The sequence below is a fragment of the Conger conger genome, chromosome 12 (assembly GCF_963514075.1).
Source record: "Conger conger chromosome 12, fConCon1.1, whole genome shotgun sequence".
Taxonomy (NCBI): Eukaryota; Metazoa; Chordata; class Actinopteri; order Anguilliformes; family Congridae; genus Conger; species Conger conger.
Window position 1 is genome coordinate 31,223,407 of NC_083771.1, and position 20,282 is coordinate 31,243,688.

The 20,282-nt window shown below is 46.3% G+C and overlaps 1 protein-coding gene across 3 annotated transcripts in view; it reads right to left on the minus strand.

Annotated features, from left to right (window-relative positions):
- The window catches only part of LOC133105500 (seizure 6-like protein), a 46,768-nt gene that overhangs the window by 3,121 nt on the left and 23,365 nt on the right, over window positions 1–20,282 (minus strand). The window contains exons 2-15 of one of the 3 annotated variants that reach the window (XM_061215638.1): window positions 19,430–19,876; window positions 18,949–19,088; window positions 18,040–18,235; window positions 16,630–16,815; window positions 15,590–15,761; window positions 15,139–15,305; window positions 12,799–12,993; window positions 11,563–11,701; window positions 10,208–10,404; window positions 6,890–7,084; window positions 5,834–6,025; window positions 3,581–3,775; window positions 2,672–2,707; window positions 1,803–1,917 (exon numbers count right to left, since the gene is read on the minus strand). In XM_061215638.1, coding sequence (XP_061071622.1) covers window positions 1,803–1,917; window positions 2,672–2,707; window positions 3,581–3,775; window positions 5,834–6,025; window positions 6,890–7,084; window positions 10,208–10,404; window positions 11,563–11,701; window positions 12,799–12,993; window positions 15,139–15,305; window positions 15,590–15,761; window positions 16,630–16,815; window positions 18,040–18,235; window positions 18,949–19,088; window positions 19,430–19,876 — 2,572 coding nt within the window. Of the gene's footprint in view, window positions 1–1,802; window positions 1,918–2,671; window positions 2,708–3,580; window positions 3,776–5,833; window positions 6,026–6,889; window positions 7,085–10,207; window positions 10,405–11,562; window positions 11,702–12,798; window positions 12,994–15,138; window positions 15,306–15,589; window positions 15,762–16,629; window positions 16,816–18,039; window positions 18,236–18,948; window positions 19,095–19,429; window positions 19,877–20,282 lie in introns of all 3 variants that reach the window. The other 2 variants (XM_061215639.1, XM_061215637.1) reach the window with 2 other exon arrangements.

Genomic DNA, 20,282 nt, shown 5'->3' on the forward strand with positions numbered 1-20,282 from the left:
GCAGGCTATACAGGCCACAGGCACGTCCGCATCTACATAGATAGATAGCAATCGTATAGAGCCACACTATTGGCGGACATTTGCAGTTCCTTTTGTTGAACTTTTAGAACAGAGGAGCAGTTGAACTTATCTTTTGGATTCAGATAAATGAGAACAACATTAAATAAACCCTGTTCCGGTAGCATTGGTCACACTACACACGTTTCCTTCACCTCTCAGATACTTCCGCCTTTTGGTGTATTCTTTTTTTTAAATATTTTTTTTCAGATTTTTTCCCCTTTTTTCTCCCAATTTGGCAGCCAATTGTACCCTGTCTAATTCAAATAGAGCTAGTATTGGATGCACCGCCCACACCCTGTCCCTCGGCGGCCCTACAGAGAGTGACACGCCTTCTTCAAGCCGTCTCGCCACATGGTGGTAACCGTGATTCCGAGGCGCCCGAGGTGCTTTTTTGTGCGGCGATCTACTGGCCCTGCCAGGTCCCTCCCCCTGGAGCAGCGAGCCAATTATGCTGCTCCACGTGAGCCGGCCAAACTTGGTTTTGGCAGGACCGAGAATCAAACCCCGGTCCCCGGTGTGCAACTGCAGCGAACTGCAGCGAACTGCAGCGAACTGCAGTGAACTGCAACCGCAAGTTTGCTGCATCTTAGCCTGTTGCGCCACCGCGCACCGTGTATTCTTATACACATCTTTTTAAACAGGGCGATGACCAAACTTGACTTGAACCAAAACTATGTAATTACTCCTGTTTCTCTGAGCCTTTCAGTGTTGTTTATTGATAATTGTATTGGCACAGCTGTTGGTACCATTGCGAGATTCAAATAGAAAGTGCTCAGTCTGAATGAACAAGATGTCACGCTCTAGTTAGCTTGCTCTACATGAGTAAATTATAACAGAAATCGGACCAAGGTTTTTTTATTATTATTAGCCTGTGTGGGGAAAAAAATGTTTTGATCAGAAACCCAAAACATTACTTGGATTACACATTTATTATCATTCATATTGTGAGTTGGCACATTATGGCAAATACAGTTATTTTTTCCGAACACAAGTGAGTTAGTGTAAAACACAAATCAGAGTTTGCCAAATCAGAACACATTTTAATAACAGTCAGGTCTATAAACTTTATTTTCCAATATGTGTAAATGTGTAGTGTACTTTATTAATATTGGTCAAATAATTTATATTTTATCAAATTAATATTTGTTTTCTTTTTCAGGAAGTGATGAAATGAAACAATATAAATCCTTTAGACTGAGATGAACTAAATTAAGCAAAAACATGGAAACATGAGAGTAAATGTATTGAAATAAAAGTAGTTTTATATATATGCTTATACACATATAAGCATATACAGTATACATTTGCATTATCAACACTGCATTATCATACTTTGTACTACTGACAGAAGTCGTGTGTTGTAGAAGAAAATACGCAAATTAAGCTTATACTTGAAATTCAAAGGCTTGCCAAGCTACCATTGTGATCTTGGCTGAAGTAATTGGATGGAATTATTACATGTTATACACAGCCACAGCTCGGAGTGGCACGGTGGCATAGTGGCCTCTCAGCAAGAAGGTTCTGGGTTCTGGGCCAGGGCCTTTCTGGGCCTGGGCCTTTCTGTGCCTGGGCCTTTCTGTGTGGAGTTTGCATGTTCTCCTCATGTCTTTAAAATTTGTGTTAATGTTAATGCCTCCTTGAGGGGCATTAACAGGGTGTTGCTGCATTTTGCATTTTAGGTTAATAAATGAAAAAAGAAGAAGAAGAAGAAGAGAACAAAGACACCGCTGCGGGGCACTGACCGTGTCACATAGACATAAGCTCCGCCGAGCAGGACAGACAGCAGGAGCACCAGGATGAAGATGGCCAGAGCCATGTTCCCTCCATCCAGAGATGAGTCTGCTGCAGCCTCTGCCACTGGGAGAGAACGAGGGAGCAGGAAACAGAGAGAAGAACAGGGTTGAGAGAATTGAGAGGTAGAAGTTGAGAGGGAGAAAGAGAAAAAAATGAAGGGTGGTGAAGATGAAAAGGTGAAGATAAAGAACACAAACACATGTACATGTAAGCACTCGTGTCACTTCCTGTTTGCGAGATGAGACGGGAGTTAGAATGAATGGCAGACTTAGATAATGAATGGCAGTTTGGCAGTTTTTCTAACTTTCAGTTTGTTGGCTGACTGCAGCGTTTCAAACGATAAGTTACATGGATGTGAGCCATCATGTGAAATTTGGAGAGCGAGCTTGAGAGAGACAGGGGTGGAATAATGACAGAGTGAGAAAGAGAGAGAAACTGAGTAAATGAGAAAAAAGACACGGTGGGAATAGAGAGGAAGCAAGAAATGGAAGGGGAAGTGGAGAGATAGAAGATGGGGAGAGAAAGGGTAAGATAAAGAGAGAAGTGAAGTGGTTGATAATGTTAGATGGGGGGTGGATAATACTATGAATGCGTGACTGTTGTTTTGTAAGACAGGGATCATTTTAAAATCATCCGACAATACACTGCTCAGAAACCTGTATCTCAGGAACGACAGGAGGACAGAAGACAGGGAAACTTCACAATTTACCTTACCCTATCAGCCAGCCTGTCAGAGAAACAACACCTTTGAGCCGTTACCCAGCCGAGCAGCGACACATGCACAGAAGCACTCACACAGACAGACAAACGGACTCACCCTCCAAAGCATGGTTACCGAAGCAGTCGTGGTTGGCTGCAAGACAACACAGCGCATTAGTGGCGAGGCCTCACACTGTGAATCCTCTTATAGACGAGGGAGGGCCGTGTATATGCTCGTATAATTTGCTCACTTTTTGATTAATTTAACATCGGCTCTTACTCAGCTGAAGTACAAACTCGTAGGTTGGGAGCATGGGTATTTCAGCGTGGCAAAACAAACCCCTTTTGCCAGGCTTTGAGTGGCGTGGTGTGAGTTTAGATACGCTGCCAATTTTCTGCGCATGCATGACTGGAGCTGAAAAGCTGCTGAGGGCTTAACTTGGTTCATATTGGGCCAGGCCTGAGTCTCCCCACATTGTCACTGACTTTACAGCGTGACTGGGTGTTCTGCATTCAGAAAAAAAGAGTCCCTCAAAGGCCTAGAGCAGTTGAGACGGTGAAGGAAAAGTTTATGGGAATCTTTAAAGTTTGTTTTGTTCAGAAACTGCCTTTTATGACCCCCAGCCCCCAGCACCTTGGCTCTTCACTCCTCCTGCTCTCTGCTACAGTTTTATGGGGCTTCCTTTTTCTCACATTGATTTCTGCTGGACAAAGCCCCTGTGCTGCCGGCTGACAGGGCACCGAGCCATCTGGACCCTGGGTCCTTTCCATTACTGCCAGATGCTTTTTATTTTCTCCCCCAAGAAACCCCCCCACCCCCATTTTAAACGAGCTCTCATGCACATTTTCAAAGATCCACCCATTTTTAGAACTCCCTATCTTCCACTGACATCTTTATGTACTCCATGGAAAAAAATAAGTAAATCCCAGTCGAGCAACTGTGGTCATTCAAATCGCTAATGGAATAAATCACAGGCCCAGCCCTGACCCTACAGCCACCCCCCGCTCCAAAATCTGCGGGCCTTACCCCGGCATAGCGGCAGTGGCCCACTCCAGAAGGAGGGGTTTCCCAGGATGCACTTGATGGCAATCTCCCCGATGAGCTCATAGCCGGGGTAGCACATGAAGGTGAGGGACTCTCCAGGAAGGTACAACCTCTTGTACAGGATCTGGTAGCCGTTCTCTGGCAAGCCAGGGTTCTCACACGACACCGAGTCCTCAGCTGATCGGCAGAGAAAGGACAGAGGAAGGAGGCAGGGTTAAAGAAAAGAGCATTTGATACGATGAGGAGAGACAACCTGATCGGTCACCCATATTGCCAATGCACCGTGCATGGCTGGGAGAACCATGAACAAAAAACCAATTTGCTCTTCTGATAAAAGAGGAAGACAAAAAGAGACATTGCAAATAAACCAATTATTTTTGAACAATGTACTAAACAAAGGTGTGGTGTGTGTTCTACTCTCATTCCTCCAGGTGACACAGTGTTTACATAGCAAACAGCGTGTTACCTTTAGTTACACCCTGTTACGAAGGGGTTTAATCCAACTATTTGTTTTTACTTGGCTCAATGACATACGTACATTTAAAGCCGAGCGGCAGGATCTGTATCAAACCTGTCTTTGTATTTTGTACAAACAAATCTTGTACTTGTGCTGTGAGGTATTCACATCAAAAAGTGTGGAGCCGGTTCACGTTGGAGGAATTGCGATTTTCCTTCCACAGTAACTTCGCATAGCAGGCTAACCGATAAGCAGCCGTTTGTGTTAGAATTCTCAGCACACATCAGACGAGGCGGAGAGGAAGGGATTTATTCACATAATTAAACCCAGGGGCTGATTTGGTGGCCAGACTGAGAGAGCTGGATTGGGGAATAGGCCAGGACAGCAGGGTAGGTCCTGCTCTTTTGCCAAGAGCCACGGAATGTTTAATGACCACTGCGAGGCAGGAGGTGCGTCCCAATACGCAAAATGGGGATGGGAGGAGGTGCAGAAAAGGAGGATATATTTTTTTGAGCATTGGGGTGCACCTAGGCCCTCCTACAACAGGTTTGGAGGGAAGCCTGCTTCCTACTGGCCCACAGATAAGACATTACTTCGAGCAGAAACTTGTTTTATGGGGATCATTCCATCTACTGTATGTACAAATGGCCCTGCTTAGCTTTAGTTAGAAGGTAAGATAATATCAGAGGGTAGTGTAGCTGCCGGTTATGGAACCGCAAAATTAAAAAAAACAAAAATAAATGGGCAACAGCAATGGGACAAACATCATAATTGAATTAGTGTACATGGTAGTTCAGTTGAAGTTCAGTTTCAGTCAGTTGAGGAACAGATTCAGCAGAGGAAAGACCTGTTCTGGTTACCATAGCACCGGATTGATAGTTTTGCAGCTCAGTCGCACAATTGTGAGTCTGACTACGATTTGTGGCCAAGAATAACAAAGTTACTAAGGCAGAGACTGCGGGTGTCGTGTAGGATACTGATTTAGTCAGAACAATGAGGTGAGGTTTAATTTGTTTCTCCACTGTTATAAAACTGCTCCTGTTTCCTGTCTGTGCCTCAGACTGTGTACAGATGTGAACTAATTCACATATAATTCACAGAATAATTCAATTTTATTTGCATAATTCACAATTATTTGGACCTGGTTTGTGTTTAAACACAACCGTCTCCGCACCCATTACCCTTTCTTGGCTAACATTACCCCCCAGCACAGTCAGGGCGAGATGGCCCATCCCTCATGTCTACAAAATTCACTTTCTCTTAATTGTTTCTTCTTGGGGTAGCATATTTTCCCTTTAGGTTGCAAATTATACAGTACAGATCGGCTGATTATTTGACCACTTGGCTCCGCATTTTCATTGCCTCCTCACAAAGGCACGTCTGCGATGTAAAGATCAATTAACCTCTGCCAACTCTGCAGTTTAAATGCTCATGAAAATTCAGGCTTTTTTTGTTGCTGATGCAGACTTAGTAAACCAGCCACTGTTTCACCCTTGAGGCATGGGAAGAGACATAATTAGAAGGAATCTTGACCTCTTTCGGCGAGTTAAATTTTTTAAATCTTTGGTACGATTACACTGATTTAACAAAATTAAACTCTGCCCTACCATTTAAATACTTTCAATGTGTCAACGTAAAAGAATGGTTTGGTAATACTTGGTAGCTCTTTGCACTTTACGAGTGAAACAGAGGCAGTAGAGCAACAGCAGTGTGCGGGTCTCCCTGGTGCTGGTCTGTGCCGTGTGTGGCCTGTCTCGATTCGTTCTCGAGGGACTCACAGACGCAGTGGGGCAGCCGGGAGGTCCACACCGGGGTTCCGGGCTCGCGGCCGTAGCAGGTGAGTATGGCGCTGCCCTGCAGGACGTAGCCGGGATTGCAGCTGTACTGGATGGTGGTGCCCACCAGCAGCTTCGGGTCGGACAGAGAGCGGGTGGAGTGCTCCACGTGACCAGGGTCTGAGCAGTACATGACTGGGAGAGAGAGCGAGAGAGAGAGAGAGAGAGAGAGAGAGAGAGACAGAGAGAGAAAGAGACAGAGACAGAGAGAGAGAGAGAGAGAGAGAGAGAGAGAGATGGGGGGATTAAAGTGGGGAGAGTGCGGGAAAGGAGAGAGAAAGAAGGAGAGCGAGAGAAATTAAAAATGGGGGATGAGATGTTGAAAGAAGAGAGAGAGAAAGGGTTTGAATTTGAGTGGAGAAGATGGGAGAAGAGAGGGGGAGGTTGAGAAATTAAGAAGGGAGGGGACAAGGAGAGCGGGAAAGGGGAGGACAGACAAAAAGAGAGAAAATTAAGTCATTTGAAACGCTACACAGAGAGGGGATCAGTCTCCCTGCCTCTCAGCTGGCAGGCTAGCGCAGTGCAGCACAGCTGCAGTCACAGTTGCAGTCAGATGAATTAAGCAGGAGGCTTAACTGAGAGGAAGGAACATCCTTGACTATCCACTTCATGGAGCAGGGCCAATGGGAAACAAAACATTAGCGTCTCCTCCACGAAAGAGGCTCCTCTAAAGTACACGCCCCAGGCTCTCCGCCCACCTGCCAACATCCACACAGCACATACACCTTCGACAAATCAATCGGCCAACCGGCTAATCAATCAACCAACTGACAAAACTACCAATTAATCAACCGGTCAATAAATAGAGCCTTATCGTCCTTGCAACCAAATTGACCCAAGTCAAAATGGGCACTCAAGGACACACAAGATAGCGCTATTTATATTTATGCCACTTGGAGAAGGATAAAATACTAAACAACACAGCTGCTTACGATGCTGTAAGGTTTGCAGTCGGTCGCTAGCAGAGCAGCACCAACTCTGACAGCCCCTGAAACTCACTCTTCTCACAGAAGGGGGGCTGGGTGCTCCAACTGAGGTCCAGCTGACAGGTCAGCGTCTCCCTGCCGACCAGGTCGTATCCGGGGTCGCACTGGTAGGTGATTCGGGCCCCGCGGACCAGGGCAGTGTGGGATGTGGTCTTCCAGCCATTCTGGATCTCAGGCAGGTCTGCGCACGAGTCGTTCCGGGACACCTCTGGACAGAAATGGAAGAATTCAATTAAACTTTACTTTCAATATATGCACAATACAGTGTACTGAGACATGAAATGACATGAATCAAAACCAAATTCGGGTGCATTAGGGTGAGAGAAGGAGTTCTCCAAATAATGACTCAACCCATTGTCTACCTCAGAGGTGAAGAAAGGGTGTCCTCCAATAATAAGACTTGTTATTGGAGGAAGCTTCAGAAGGGTGGAGCCATTTTTAATGGCCAGCAACACTTCAGAATGTTTCTGTTAAAGACATTTCTCACCAGGTACAAATATTATTATTGGCTTGTCATGCTAATTATTGTGTATAGCACATGACAGAGACAACCATAGTTGAAAAATGCTTTGAAAATAACGATGTATAACAACATATCATCAACCTGCCAGTTATTGTGCCTCTAGAACTGAACCACGAGTTTCGCTAATGTGTCTACATTTCAGAGAGGCGCATTGTGTTTTTAGCAAGCAAGCTGTTACTACAGGGAGCCTGTGTTTTGGGCACACCCTTCCACAGAACACCTGGAAATGTAATTTTAACAGCCAATGTGTTTCTGCAGTGAGACTATCCTAGAAATAGGCTTTTATATCAGATCTTCCCTGGGATTGCATCTGGATATTTATCTGGTGCACTGTATGAATTAAATATAGAAATACCTCAGAAGTAAAATGTGTTATCAATTGTTTTTAAGGGGGGCATAGTTTTCATTTTTGTTCCTACCTCCATCCCCCTCTGGGTGGCAGGACAACTTTATTTTTCTTACATTTTACAGATTTCAAATATTTCCTTTCTATTCACTACGACCCTAATCTCACAAGTTTATGCTCAATTTTCAAACCCTTAGACACAACACTCAAAATGGTAAGCACTTGTAACACAGCCTGTTCAAAACATGCATTGTGCATTCATATCTTTGACGAAATCTTGCACTTCCAAACTCATTTGTTCAAATTCCTCATTTTTCATGAAATTTAATATTTATGAACATTTATTCGCCCACACAAAGGATACCTATAGATTCACTGTTTAATTGTTTTTATAATACTTAGTATGAAAAAATACTTGATACATGTTTCAATATGGTCTTTTTGTGGTTATGAAGGGAATAGTGTAAACAGTAGAAGAGAGTAGAATCATTGTGTTTAGAGTTTTGAGTTTTGTGTCTACAGTTTTAAAAAATGACCTCAAGGTTCTGAAATTAGTGTCAAAGTCATTGTAAAAAACTCTAACAAGACTCTAAATGGTAAATGGCAGGCATTTATATAGCGCCTTTATCCAAAGCGCTGTACAATTGATGCTTCTCATTCACCCATTCATACACACACTCACACACCAACGGCGATTGGCTGCCATGCAAGGCACCGACCAGCTCATCAGAAGCATTTGGGGGTTGGGTGTCAGGGACACTTCGACACAGCCTGGGCGGGGGATCGAACCGGCAACCCTCCAACTGCCAGACGACTGCTCTTACTGCCTGAGCAGTCGCCCCCTACTCCAAGAGTCTGACCCCAAATTAATTCATTTTGATCAAATGTTAATCATATTTACGATTGGCAGCAACTTAGTTCTTATTCATACCAGCTGCAACATAATGGTGTCAGATCATTACAGAAATCCTGAAATAGGAATTTCTGAATTGATGGATGAGTGAATTTAATAACAATCAATGATTCTCAAGCACAATTTCACAGATGATGTAACCAGACAATAAGGATTTATGTGTTTACATTAAACAAATTGATTGATTTCTGACCAACATGCCAACACTGCTGACTGCAATTGTTCCTATGGGTTTTCTAATTGAGAATATCCTGATCAATTATTCATATCATATTGATTGGCTTTTATGCGAGGTTGTCTCTTGCTAAGATTTGAAATGATTGTGAAAATGGAATTTTCATAAAGGAATACATTTGCATTATGTTTAAGCTGTCATGACAGCCATGGAAAGTATTAGGTACACTACTACTGCATAATGCATGCACAGTTGCACACAACCTGTGTGCACACAAATGCATGCCTGTGTGTGTGTGCACGAGCATGTGTGCGTGTTTGTGTGTGTACGCATGCACGTGTGTGTGTGCGCGCCTGTTTGAGTGTGTGTTTGTATGTGTGTGTGTTTGTGCATGCGTGTGTGTGCGTGTTTGTGTGTGTGTTTGCGGGTGTGCATGGTTCTGTGTGTGTGTGTGTGTTTGTGTGTGCGCGTGTGTGTGTGTGCGTGTTTCTGTATGAGTGTGTGTGTGCATGTGTGTGTGTGTGTTTCTGTATGCGTGTGTGTGTGCGCGTGTTTGTGTGTGTGTGTGTGTGTGCGTTTTTCTGTATGCGTGTGTGTATTTGTGTGTGCATGTGTTTGTGTGTGTGTGTGAGTGTGTGTGTGTGCGCGTGTTTGTGTGATTGGAAATGCATCAGAGCAGGAGGCTCTCATGGGAGAGCGAAACAAATGGGATGTGAGGGAATGAGGACAGAGGGAAGAGGTAGAGGGAGAGGGAGAAAGAGGGAGGGAGGGTGGGGGAGAAAGGGAAGAGGTAGAGGGAGAAAGAAAGGAGCGAGGGAAGAGGTAGAGGGAGAAAGAGAGGAGGGAGGGAAGAGGTAGATGATGAAAGAGGTAGCGATGGACAAAAAGGAATATGAGAGAACAGGAAACCTTGGCCACAGAAATGGCACATTCTTACTTGACACTCTTGTCCCCAAAAACACACACATGTGCTCATGGCACAGGCTTTTTATCTCTCTCTATCTCTCTATCTCTAATTCATATCTCTCTCTCTCTCTCTCTCTCTCTTTCTCACACACACACACACAAAGAAGTGTCATTCTATCTGCTCTCATTTCCCTTTCTCTATTTCCTGAATTTGTATTCTGAAAGCACCTCTCATCGTCTCCCCCCCCCCCCCAACACACAAAGGCACACACACACACACACATACACACACCACCTAAACGCCTTAAAAATGAAACCAAAAGCCCTCCTTCCTTTCATAACAGGACTTATCCAGTGCTGTCAAATCATTTTAGGAAAAGCGAATGTCAGGCACACCACTGATAAACCATTCTTGCCTTTTCTCCTTCCCTCCCTCTCTTTCATGAAGGTGGAGTCTCTCTCACTCACCCATGTAGTTGATGATGAAGCCCTCTCCCTTGCCGAAGACCAGCCCGGCCGGGTCGGAGTGGAAGGTGATGGTGAGGTCCGGGGTGGAGGAGGACAGCTTAAAGGGACTGGTGCCCCCGACGTACTGGCCCAGGATACGCGTGGTGACCTCATCCCCGTCCAGGATGGTCAGCATGTCGCTGTCACTCAGGTTCAGCCTGGGGAGAACGGCAGAGAGGTTTCAAAAGGGCGACTGTGAATTTTGTGGCCAAAAATAAATACATTACATCAATGGCATTTGACAGACGCTCTTATCCAGAGCGACGTACAGTTGATTAGACTAAGCGGGAGACAATCCTCCCCTGGAGCAATGCAGGGTTAAGGGCCTTGCTCAAGGGCCCAACGGCTGTGTGGATCTTATTGTGGCTACCTTGCGGGTCCCAGTCATGTACCTTAACCAGTACACTACAGGCCGATCTAGGGTTGAGAAGCGAGAGAGATGGGGAAACTGAAGAGAGGAAAGGGACGGAAGGAAAGGAGAAAAGGAGGGATGAGTCAGGCAGGGAGAGGCCGGGGAGCTGCCCGGCTTTGCAGGCTCGACTGTGAGTGGAGGCTGCCACACGCCATCGATCACAAACCTTTTATTTTAGTCCATTTTCATCCCTGACCTTTCTCTCCTCCCAGTTTGGAAAGGCCAACTCATACTCACAGGACCATCTCCACTTCTCCACAAAGTCAACCGCCAGATTCAGGAGAGCACAGGCAAGCAAACACTCTCCCCCATAATGCACTCTGCCAGCTGCCATCTCGTTTCACACACGCTGAGCTGTGTAGTTGTTGCATATTTTCAAAGTCCTTCGTGCACAACTAATGACTACAGGCACCCTGTCAGCCATAGGAGTGGTTAAAATGCAATGGGAAGAGCTATCCAGCTGGATGAAACCCTCCCTTTCTCTGAAACGCTACGGCAAATACAGGTTTTTGAGTCCACATATTGCCCTAATTAGCGCTACACAACAATGCTGGTTCACTTAAGCCACTGTATAATATCTCATATAGAGACACGGAAATGATTTTCAGCCGTCATTCACGAGATTACCCATGAATTAACACAAAATATAAAATCAATCATGGATATTATTGAGCTAATGAAATTATTAAGAGCGTATTTTGGCATGGAATCCAGAAACCGAATCTGGCCCTCCCCGCCTCCCTCTGACCCGTCGGGCTGTTCCGACAGCCGTAGCCAATGTGGGGAAGATAGGAGCCGAGCTCACGGATCATTACTGAGCCCCATTAGCTGCGCAGTCTGGCTCCATGCCCGTGTTTTCACGGGCTACCGGTGGCCTCCAGCAGGGGGCAGCATTGCGACTCACAGCTGTACGTCCAGCAGGATGCGCTTGTCTTCGCCGACGTGGATCCTCCAGCTGCAGTCCTCCCCCTCCCCGTACCACTCTGGCCAGTTTGGGGACAGGATGACCCCGCTGGGACCGGACAGGTCCCCCCCACACAGGGCTGGGAAGGGAGAGACAGGGGAGGAGGAGAGATACAGAGGGGCAGGTGGTCAGGCGTGCCTGCTCTGGCTATTTCCACAGTGATAGTGGATAGCAATAACTGTTGCACCATGGTCTCAGAGGTAAGCAATAATACATTAAAATCCATCCTTTCACAAAATGCCTCCCACATGAATGTATCCATAAACTGCACTCAAAATGGTAGAGCTGTGGGCTGCTTTGCTGATAGGAAAACATACAAACTAGACACAAGAGAGGTGAGCAACCTGTATTGCATGGGATTCAGTGCATATACAGTAGATGCAAGTATTTATTTGAAATACGTATTTGAATCCTAGCCAAAAGGCTGCAGGTTTAATACTCAGATGGAACTCAGCTATTCAGGTGTGTGACAGAGGGGAAATGAAAGATACTTGTGAGAAAGGTGCTCAACTGGATTTTCCTCAGCAAACATTCAGCTGTATAAATAGTTAATGAATAAAATGCGGGCTACTCTATTAAATTTGCCTCAGAGAAACGTGTCCGCAGAGCTCATAAATAATTTGAACAACGCAGCTCTTCTTTGGCTCACAGAGACACTGGCAGAAATATGCAGTCACAGGTACGAATGTGCGCACACTCTGTTACACACACACGGGCATGCACACACATACACGGGTAGACACACACACAAACACACAAAAAAATGGGCACACACGCAGACAGATGGGCATACACACATACACACGCACACACACGGGTACACACACACAGGTACACACACATGCACACACACACACAGGCACACGCACACACATGGGCACACACGCACACACACGGGTACACACACATGCACACACACACAGGCACACGCACACACATGGGCACACACGCACACACACACAGGCACATACACACACACGGGCACACGCACACACACACAGGCACACGCACACACACACAGGCACACACACACACACATGGGCACACACGCACACACACACGGGCACACACACACACACACAGGCACACACACACACACGGGCAAACACGCACACACCCACACACACACACACACACACAGGCTGTGAGAGGCTCTGTACGGGCCTGGCTCGTCACCTTTGCACAGGGGCTCAGTGTCGTTCCAGTACGGGTCCCGGGAGTTGATGCACTCGATGATTGGGGGACCCTGCTCCAGGGAGTGCCCTGGGTCACAGCTGAACTGGACCACCGTCCCAACCCCGTACCCAGGGTCCGAGCTGCTGAAGTTCCCATTCTGCAGGTAGGGCTCGTAGCAGTGCCCCTTCTCAAACGCTGCAGGGAATGAAAACGAGCAGAATCATTTATACTGTCACAGAGTATGAAATGGAAGAGCCTGTTTCTGCTACCCGCCCACAGCTTCAGCTTGAACACTTTAACTCTGGGTTACTGTGCTCCACTCATGAGACAGAACGGAGCGGGTACTCCACCAGCCGCACGTCTCCGAGACGGACTCGTTCGCGTGCGGAAGATCAAAACTGGTTTATATTTTTATCTCCTGCACAACAAGACATAAAGAGCTTTGAAGTGCAAATCTCTGCCAACTGCACACACGCTTTTCATCACACGCAGCTTAAGATGTAGACTTACCGTAACATGTAAAACATCACGTTTCAAACATGTCAGATGAAAGCAAGGCAACACAAATTATACTATAATATATATATATACACTCAAATGATCTTTTGTGCAGGATCTATTCCTACATAAGTTTCCCCACATGCAGTACCATGCAACTCCAATGGAGTGAAGAAAGGAGAAACTGATTAGTTGCCATGCATTTTTAAATATGGCGGATGGTCTTTATTTATTTTTGATATAAAAATGAAACTCCTGAACGCAATTCACTTATGATTATCTGCTTATATAAGTACACATATCATATAATCAAATAGTAGGTGTTTATAGACGACATGGCTCAGGCAGTAAGAGCAGTCGTCTGGCAGTCGGAGGGTTGCCGGTTCGATCCCTCGCCTGGGCTGTGTCGCTGAGTGTCCCTGAGCAAGACACCTAACCCCCAAATGCTTCTGATGAGCTGGTCGGTGCCTTGCATGGCAGCCAATTGCCGTTGGTGTGTGAGTGTGTGTATGCATGGGTGAATGGAGAAGCATCAATTGTACAGCGCTTTGGATAAAGGCGCTATATAAATGCCAGCCATTTACCATTTAGACAAGTTTATACAGTTTTCTGCTGCTGTAGCCTATCCACTTAAGAGATTTGACGTGTTGTGTGTTAAGAGATGCTCTTCTGCATACCACTGTTGTAATGTATGGTTATGTGCGTTACTGTCACCTTCCTGTCAGCTCGGAAGAGTCTGGCCCTTCTCCTCTGACCTCTCTCATTAACAAGGCATTTTTTCCCACAGAACCCTCTGCTCACTGGATGTTATTTGTCTTTCGCACCATTCTCTGAAAACTCCAGAGACTGTTGTGTGGGAAAATCCCAGGAGATCAGCAGGTTCTGAGATACTCAAACCACCCTGTCATTCCACGGTCAAAGTCACTTAGATCACATTTTTTCCCCTTTCTGATGGTTGATGTGAACATTAACTGAAGCTCCTGATCCGTATCTGCATGATTTTACGCATCGCACCTCTGCCACCCGATTGGCTGATTAGATAATTGCGTGAATAAGTAGGTGTACAGTTGTTCCTAATAAAGCGCTCAGTGAGTGTATACAGTATACATGCAGTAATGTGCTCATAAGTGAAACAGCAGCTGCTGTGGCAGAAGGGTTTATCATCTTTATGTATCTTCATTGCACATGAACAAAGGGAAGCTCCTCGGTCTCCTCGCATTGTCAAAGTGCACATCTGCTGTAACTGTTTCAGCCTGATAGATCACAGAAGCTGATTGGATTCACATTCTCAATGGCTGTTTTGTTTTTTGTTCTTGTGCCGAGATGAGCCATCGCGTCTTTTTCACACTTGTCATCCTTTCCGCAGTGTTTGAAAAGACAGAGCCCCCCCCCCCCCCCCCCCTTGCGTCTGTATGGCTTGGATAAAGATGAAGCTCACAGATGAGAATAAGACTGAATTAGACCTGAGAATTCATTAGCGATGCTGAATGGGTGTTTGGGTGAATATCAAATACAGTCAATCTCAAAAGAAGCAAGTAGGTTTGAAACTCTACGGCTGTGTGTGTGTATGTTCATATATATGCAGGTTAGTAAGTACAGTACAGTCCATGCGTGTGTGTTTGTGTGTTTGTGTGCGTGCGTTCGTGCTTGTGTCTGTGAGTGTGTACTTGTGTCTGCCTCTGTGAGTATATGTGTGCATGTGCATGGGTATGTTTGTGCGCGGGCGTTTGTGTGTGTGTGTGTATGTGTGAGAGTGTGTGTGTGTGTGTGTGTGTGCGTGTATGTGTGTGTGTGTATGTGTGTGTGTGTGTGTGCGTGTGTGTGTGTGTGTGTGTGTCTTACCCTCGTAGCGGATGTTGAAGCCTGAGGCATGGTTTGGCTGGTCAGTGATGAACTGGACTCTGACGGACGGGCCCTCACTGATCACTCCTTCAAACGGGATTGGGGCTCCCCGACCCGAATCAAACAGAACCACAGAGCCGGCATCTAGACCGCTCCATAGTACCAGCCTGGGGAGGGAAGAGTGCACAGGAAGCAACAGTCTGTTCAGTCACTAACCCAGAAACACATTCACACACACTCTACTGTACTTACTAACCCCCACATGTATGAACAGACATACATTCTATTCACTGGCTTACACACATATACACACACACACACATACGCACACCCATGCACACACACATGCACACAGACACGCACACATACACACATACACACACACACACATACACACACTCACACACACACACGCACACACACATACACACACACAGACTGACACACTCACCTGTCGGTGGGTCCCAGCGCGAGTCTCTCCAGGTGGAGGTGGAGCCTTTGGCCCGTGGGGGCCTCCAGGGACCAGGAGCAGCTCCGGCCCTGCGTGCTGTTAGCACTGGGCTGGGGGGAGGGGGACAGCACTCTGCCCACGGTGGCGTTCTTCACCGAGCCCCCACACAGAGCTGCGCGAGGGGGCAACACATCACAGCCCCTCATGACAGCTGCATCCCGCACTCACAGAGCGGGCCTCCACAATGGCGCAACACAGACTCGATCTAACAAGCACAGCGGCCATATACCGTATGGGGGGACAGCTAGTTTTCCTGAATAAATGCGGTTTTGTGCATGTACTGGCTGCAGTTCTGTTATGTCAGCACTGTGTTTGGCTGCTTCATTGATTTTCTGTCCTACCGGGGAAGTGTTTTTCTTTTTTACCTTTCTTTGGACATCCTATTCTGTTGTTTAAGACTGTTTGAAGGGAAGATCGATTTTAAAGGAAGCATCCGTTACATTCCCAAGCCTTATCCAGTAGGGTTAGTGTACGTGGCACATAAAAGCTAATATGGACATGTTGTAAATCTGTACAGTCCTGTGCTACAGTAATGGCTGTGCTACATGGCGTTGTGATGTCCAGTGATTGTGCTACGGCAGTCTGCACTGTGGTGCTCTGCACACAGCCCTCAGTAGCATAACGGACTGTTTGTGAGAAAAAGCTGTTTGTGGCTGTAGTCCACATCATTGTACGTCATTGTACATGCTGAAACCTTGATTGTGTTGTGAGGGCAGGGCACCATAGTGCAGCGGGTTCCCATATGAATGAATTACAATGTTCTGTGGCTGCCAGCACCTGTTCAAATATTATCATCAAATATTCACACATTTTCATACAGGGAGCGCTTTTTCTTGAATATACCTGGAAATAACCACACTCTGCCAGCACAACAACACCTACTCTGACTGACACGCTGACGGAAACAATACACACACATGCATGCAGGCAATCTCTCTCTCACACACACACACACACACACACATAGCCCCGGCCCTCACCCCTGCAGCTGGGCTCATGGCCGCTCCAGGTGGGCAGGGACGTGTTGAGGCAGATGAGCTCTGGCGCCCCCTGCAGGTGGTAGCCCATGTGACAGTGGAAGCGGGCTGTGCCTCCAGGGTGCAGGTCCAGGACGGACACCTCCCCGAAGTGTGGCCTCCGGGGCAGGGCACAGCTGAGCCGAAAGACTGCAACATGGACACAGACACACTAAGACACACAGAGACTAAAACACACACTTCACCACTGAGTAACTACAGAGAGACTAAAACACACACTTTACCGCTGAGTAACTACAGAGAGACTAAAACACACACTTTACTGCTGAGTAACAACAGAGAGACTAAAACACACACTTTACCGCTGAGTAACTACAGAGAGACTAAAACACACACTTTACCGCTGAGTAACTACAGAGAGACTAAAACACACACTTTACCGCTGAGTAACTACAGAGAGACTAAAACATACACTTTACCGCTGAGTAACTACAGAGAGACTAAAACACACACTTTACTGCTGAGTTACTACAGACAGACTAAAACACACACTTTACCGCTGAGTAACTACAGAGAGCCTAAAACACACACTTTACCGCTGAGTAACTACAGAGAGACTAAAACACACACTTTACTGCTGAGTAACTACAGAGAGACTAAAACACACACTTTACTGCTGAGTAACTACAGAGAGCCTAAAACACACACTTTACTGCTGAGTTACTACAGAGAGACTAAAACACACACTTTACCGCTGAGTAACTACAGACAGACCCTCAGCATTTTGCTTCATGTTCAATCCACACCTAATGCAGCTGAAAAAAAGACTGTATTAGGTGTGGATTGAAAAAAGACTGTGCCGAGATGGGGAAGAACTGCCAGATGCAGTGGAAAGTTCCAGATGCAGAAAGCTGCAATTAAAATCTTGACAAGCACAAAATTTTATTTGTGGGATCAATAAATTACAATAGTATGAATTAGGGTGAAATTTTTTGGATGACGCTAAAGATTTGACCGTTTTGGCATTCTGCCTTCATCAGCGAAAAGGTATGTGCTGATGCCAATAAAAGCAATAATATGCTTTAGTGGTTCAAAAAATGATCAGAAATAAACTACAGCTTGATTATTACATTAGATTTTTCATGTGTGAAAAAACAATCACCCAGTCTGGCTGCCCAAACAATATCTATCCCGCAATGCCCCACAGGGACTCACTCTGAATACCCCACTGAATAGATTTCATTCAGCTTAGTGTGTAACATAGTGTTCACTGGGACTCACTCTGAATACCCCACTGAATAGATTTCATTCAGCTTAGTGTGTAACATAATGTTCAGTGGGACTCACTCTGAATACCCCACTGAATAGATTTCATACAGCTTAGTGTGTAACATAGTGTTCACTGGGACTCACTCTGATAGTGAAGCTGGAACGTCCCCATGCCTCCCTCTACAAAGGAGCGGAAGAACACCGAGATGGTATTGGTCGGACTGCGGATCACCTGACCCTCCACCAGAAGCGTCTCATTGGCCAGCACCAGCAGAGCCCCGCCCTCGTCCACACCCCTGATGGACAGCTGCTCCCCTTCTGACAGATTGACGTTCTTCACCTGTGAGAAGCAGAGAGACCAAAGCATTTAGTCCAATCACTGGCCTGTGGATACACAGGGACATTTAGCCCTATTCGTTAGTACTTTTGCGAATGCATTGTGATTATACACATACGAATGTTTAGTGAGTATCGGTAGTGGCAGACCTCACACTAACTTAGAGGCAGACCTCGCATGCAAAGTTTTTTTCCAGGAGAAAGCAGGGGAGGTTTTGGGGGTGTCCTGCAAGTTCCCCTGTACTTTTCCGTTCCTTAATTTGCGCATCATTTCGCGACAGGATCATGCAAATTTCTAAACTTAATTTCCGACAGTGCCGCAGATGTCTCCGATGTCTCCTTCCAGGAGAGGTGGGATGGCTGGTAGTGATTATCGAAACGCGGCCGGGATGAAAAGCTCCTGTAAGATCTTGTCACGCCACTCATCATCCGTGTCACCTTTATCACCATCTTTAAGACTGCGGGGGAGTTGGGCGCTCTGAAGGCGGTTAACATGGTGTGCTTACAACAAAAATATAAATATTGCTACATATGCCAATAATGGCCAGTAGAGGTCAGGGTCTATTGTACAATTACAGCAAGGGTGGCTCTCTTAAAAAAGAATACTCATAATATGAATTTTGGCATTAATATTCACACTCTGAAATGAGTTTTGCTGTGTTTAACACAGGCACACACATCACACCGTGCGGCGGTTGAGGGTGCGATCTGGCCTACCTGCAGCTCCACTCCGTAGCCCGTGTAGACAGTGACTGTGTAAATACACTGCAGGAAAGCACCCTCTGGAAGGGGAGGGTCATCCAAGGAATCAATATAGCCTTCTGGATCCGAGAAATTTACCATGCAGCGTGACGCAGCTGAAACTTAGAGAGAGAGAGAGGGAGAGAGAGAGAGAGAGAGGGGGGGGGGGGATAGGGTTAAAAAGCAGGGACAATTGACAATTTTTTCTTTTTTATGTTTTGACACCATTTCTACCATGATAACACAGCCTTTATTCTTAAATCCATGACAGACACAGCAGTAATATATATATATATATATATATATATATATATATAGAGAGAGAGAGAGAGAGAAGGAGCAAGAGAGAGAATGAGAGAGGGTGATAGTTGGGCCACACAGTGAGATTATCAAACTAACCCAAGAAAAATAAATGGTAACTTCAACAAAACAGAAATTCCAAAATTGATATAATTACCTGTGTCCAGCTCTACAGTGGTAGCTGGAGCAATTGTGAGAGAGGGGCCATCATCCAACACTGGGGGCGTTGGGGGTGTTGGGGGGTCCGTCTTCAGTGACACAGGAGGTGAAGGGGATTGTGGGTCGGGGGGGTTGTCGGGGGCCGGGGGGGAGGTAGGCGAGGGGTTGTTGTTGTGAGCGGGATGCAGTCTTTTCCGGATCTCCTGCTCTGGGGAGAGGACACCAGACCCCAGACCCTTTCCCAGGATGGGCAACAGGTCCGCAGGCAGGGCCGTGGGGAACACCGACCCCTTCTGGGAGAGAAGGTGGTCCCTCTGAGCCAGGACGGACTCCAGGATGCCCTGGCCTCTAGAGGGAGCCCCCCTCCCACTCTGCACCGCGACTCCTTCTGTGGGAGGTGGAGGAGATGGTGGGGAGGAGGGCTGAGGAGTATCACGTGCTTCGCCTGAAATAGAGAGCGGGGGCAGAAGTCACCATTTATTCCACTCCTGCTGGTCTAATTGCTCTGTTCACCTGCACTAATTGCCTGTATGAATGCGCGCGGATGCAACAAGAGTTCATGCAACGGCAAACTAATGGTGCCATTAATAATGAAGAGCGGTGGTTGGACTTATGACAAGAGCAGAAATTGAACTCTATGGAACGGTGAAATAAAATGCCCTAGTTTAAGAGAATTTTCCATCTTTAAGCCAAGCAATAGGGCTCCGAAACCCAGTCCAAGCTGTTAAATAAGCGACAGGTAGGCACATTATGTGACAAGCCTGGTACGGAAAAAAATCTGATTCTAACGTCCTGGCAAACCTGCATTGCTGCTTTAAAAGTCGTGCAGAATACAGCGTTTGGTAAAAAAA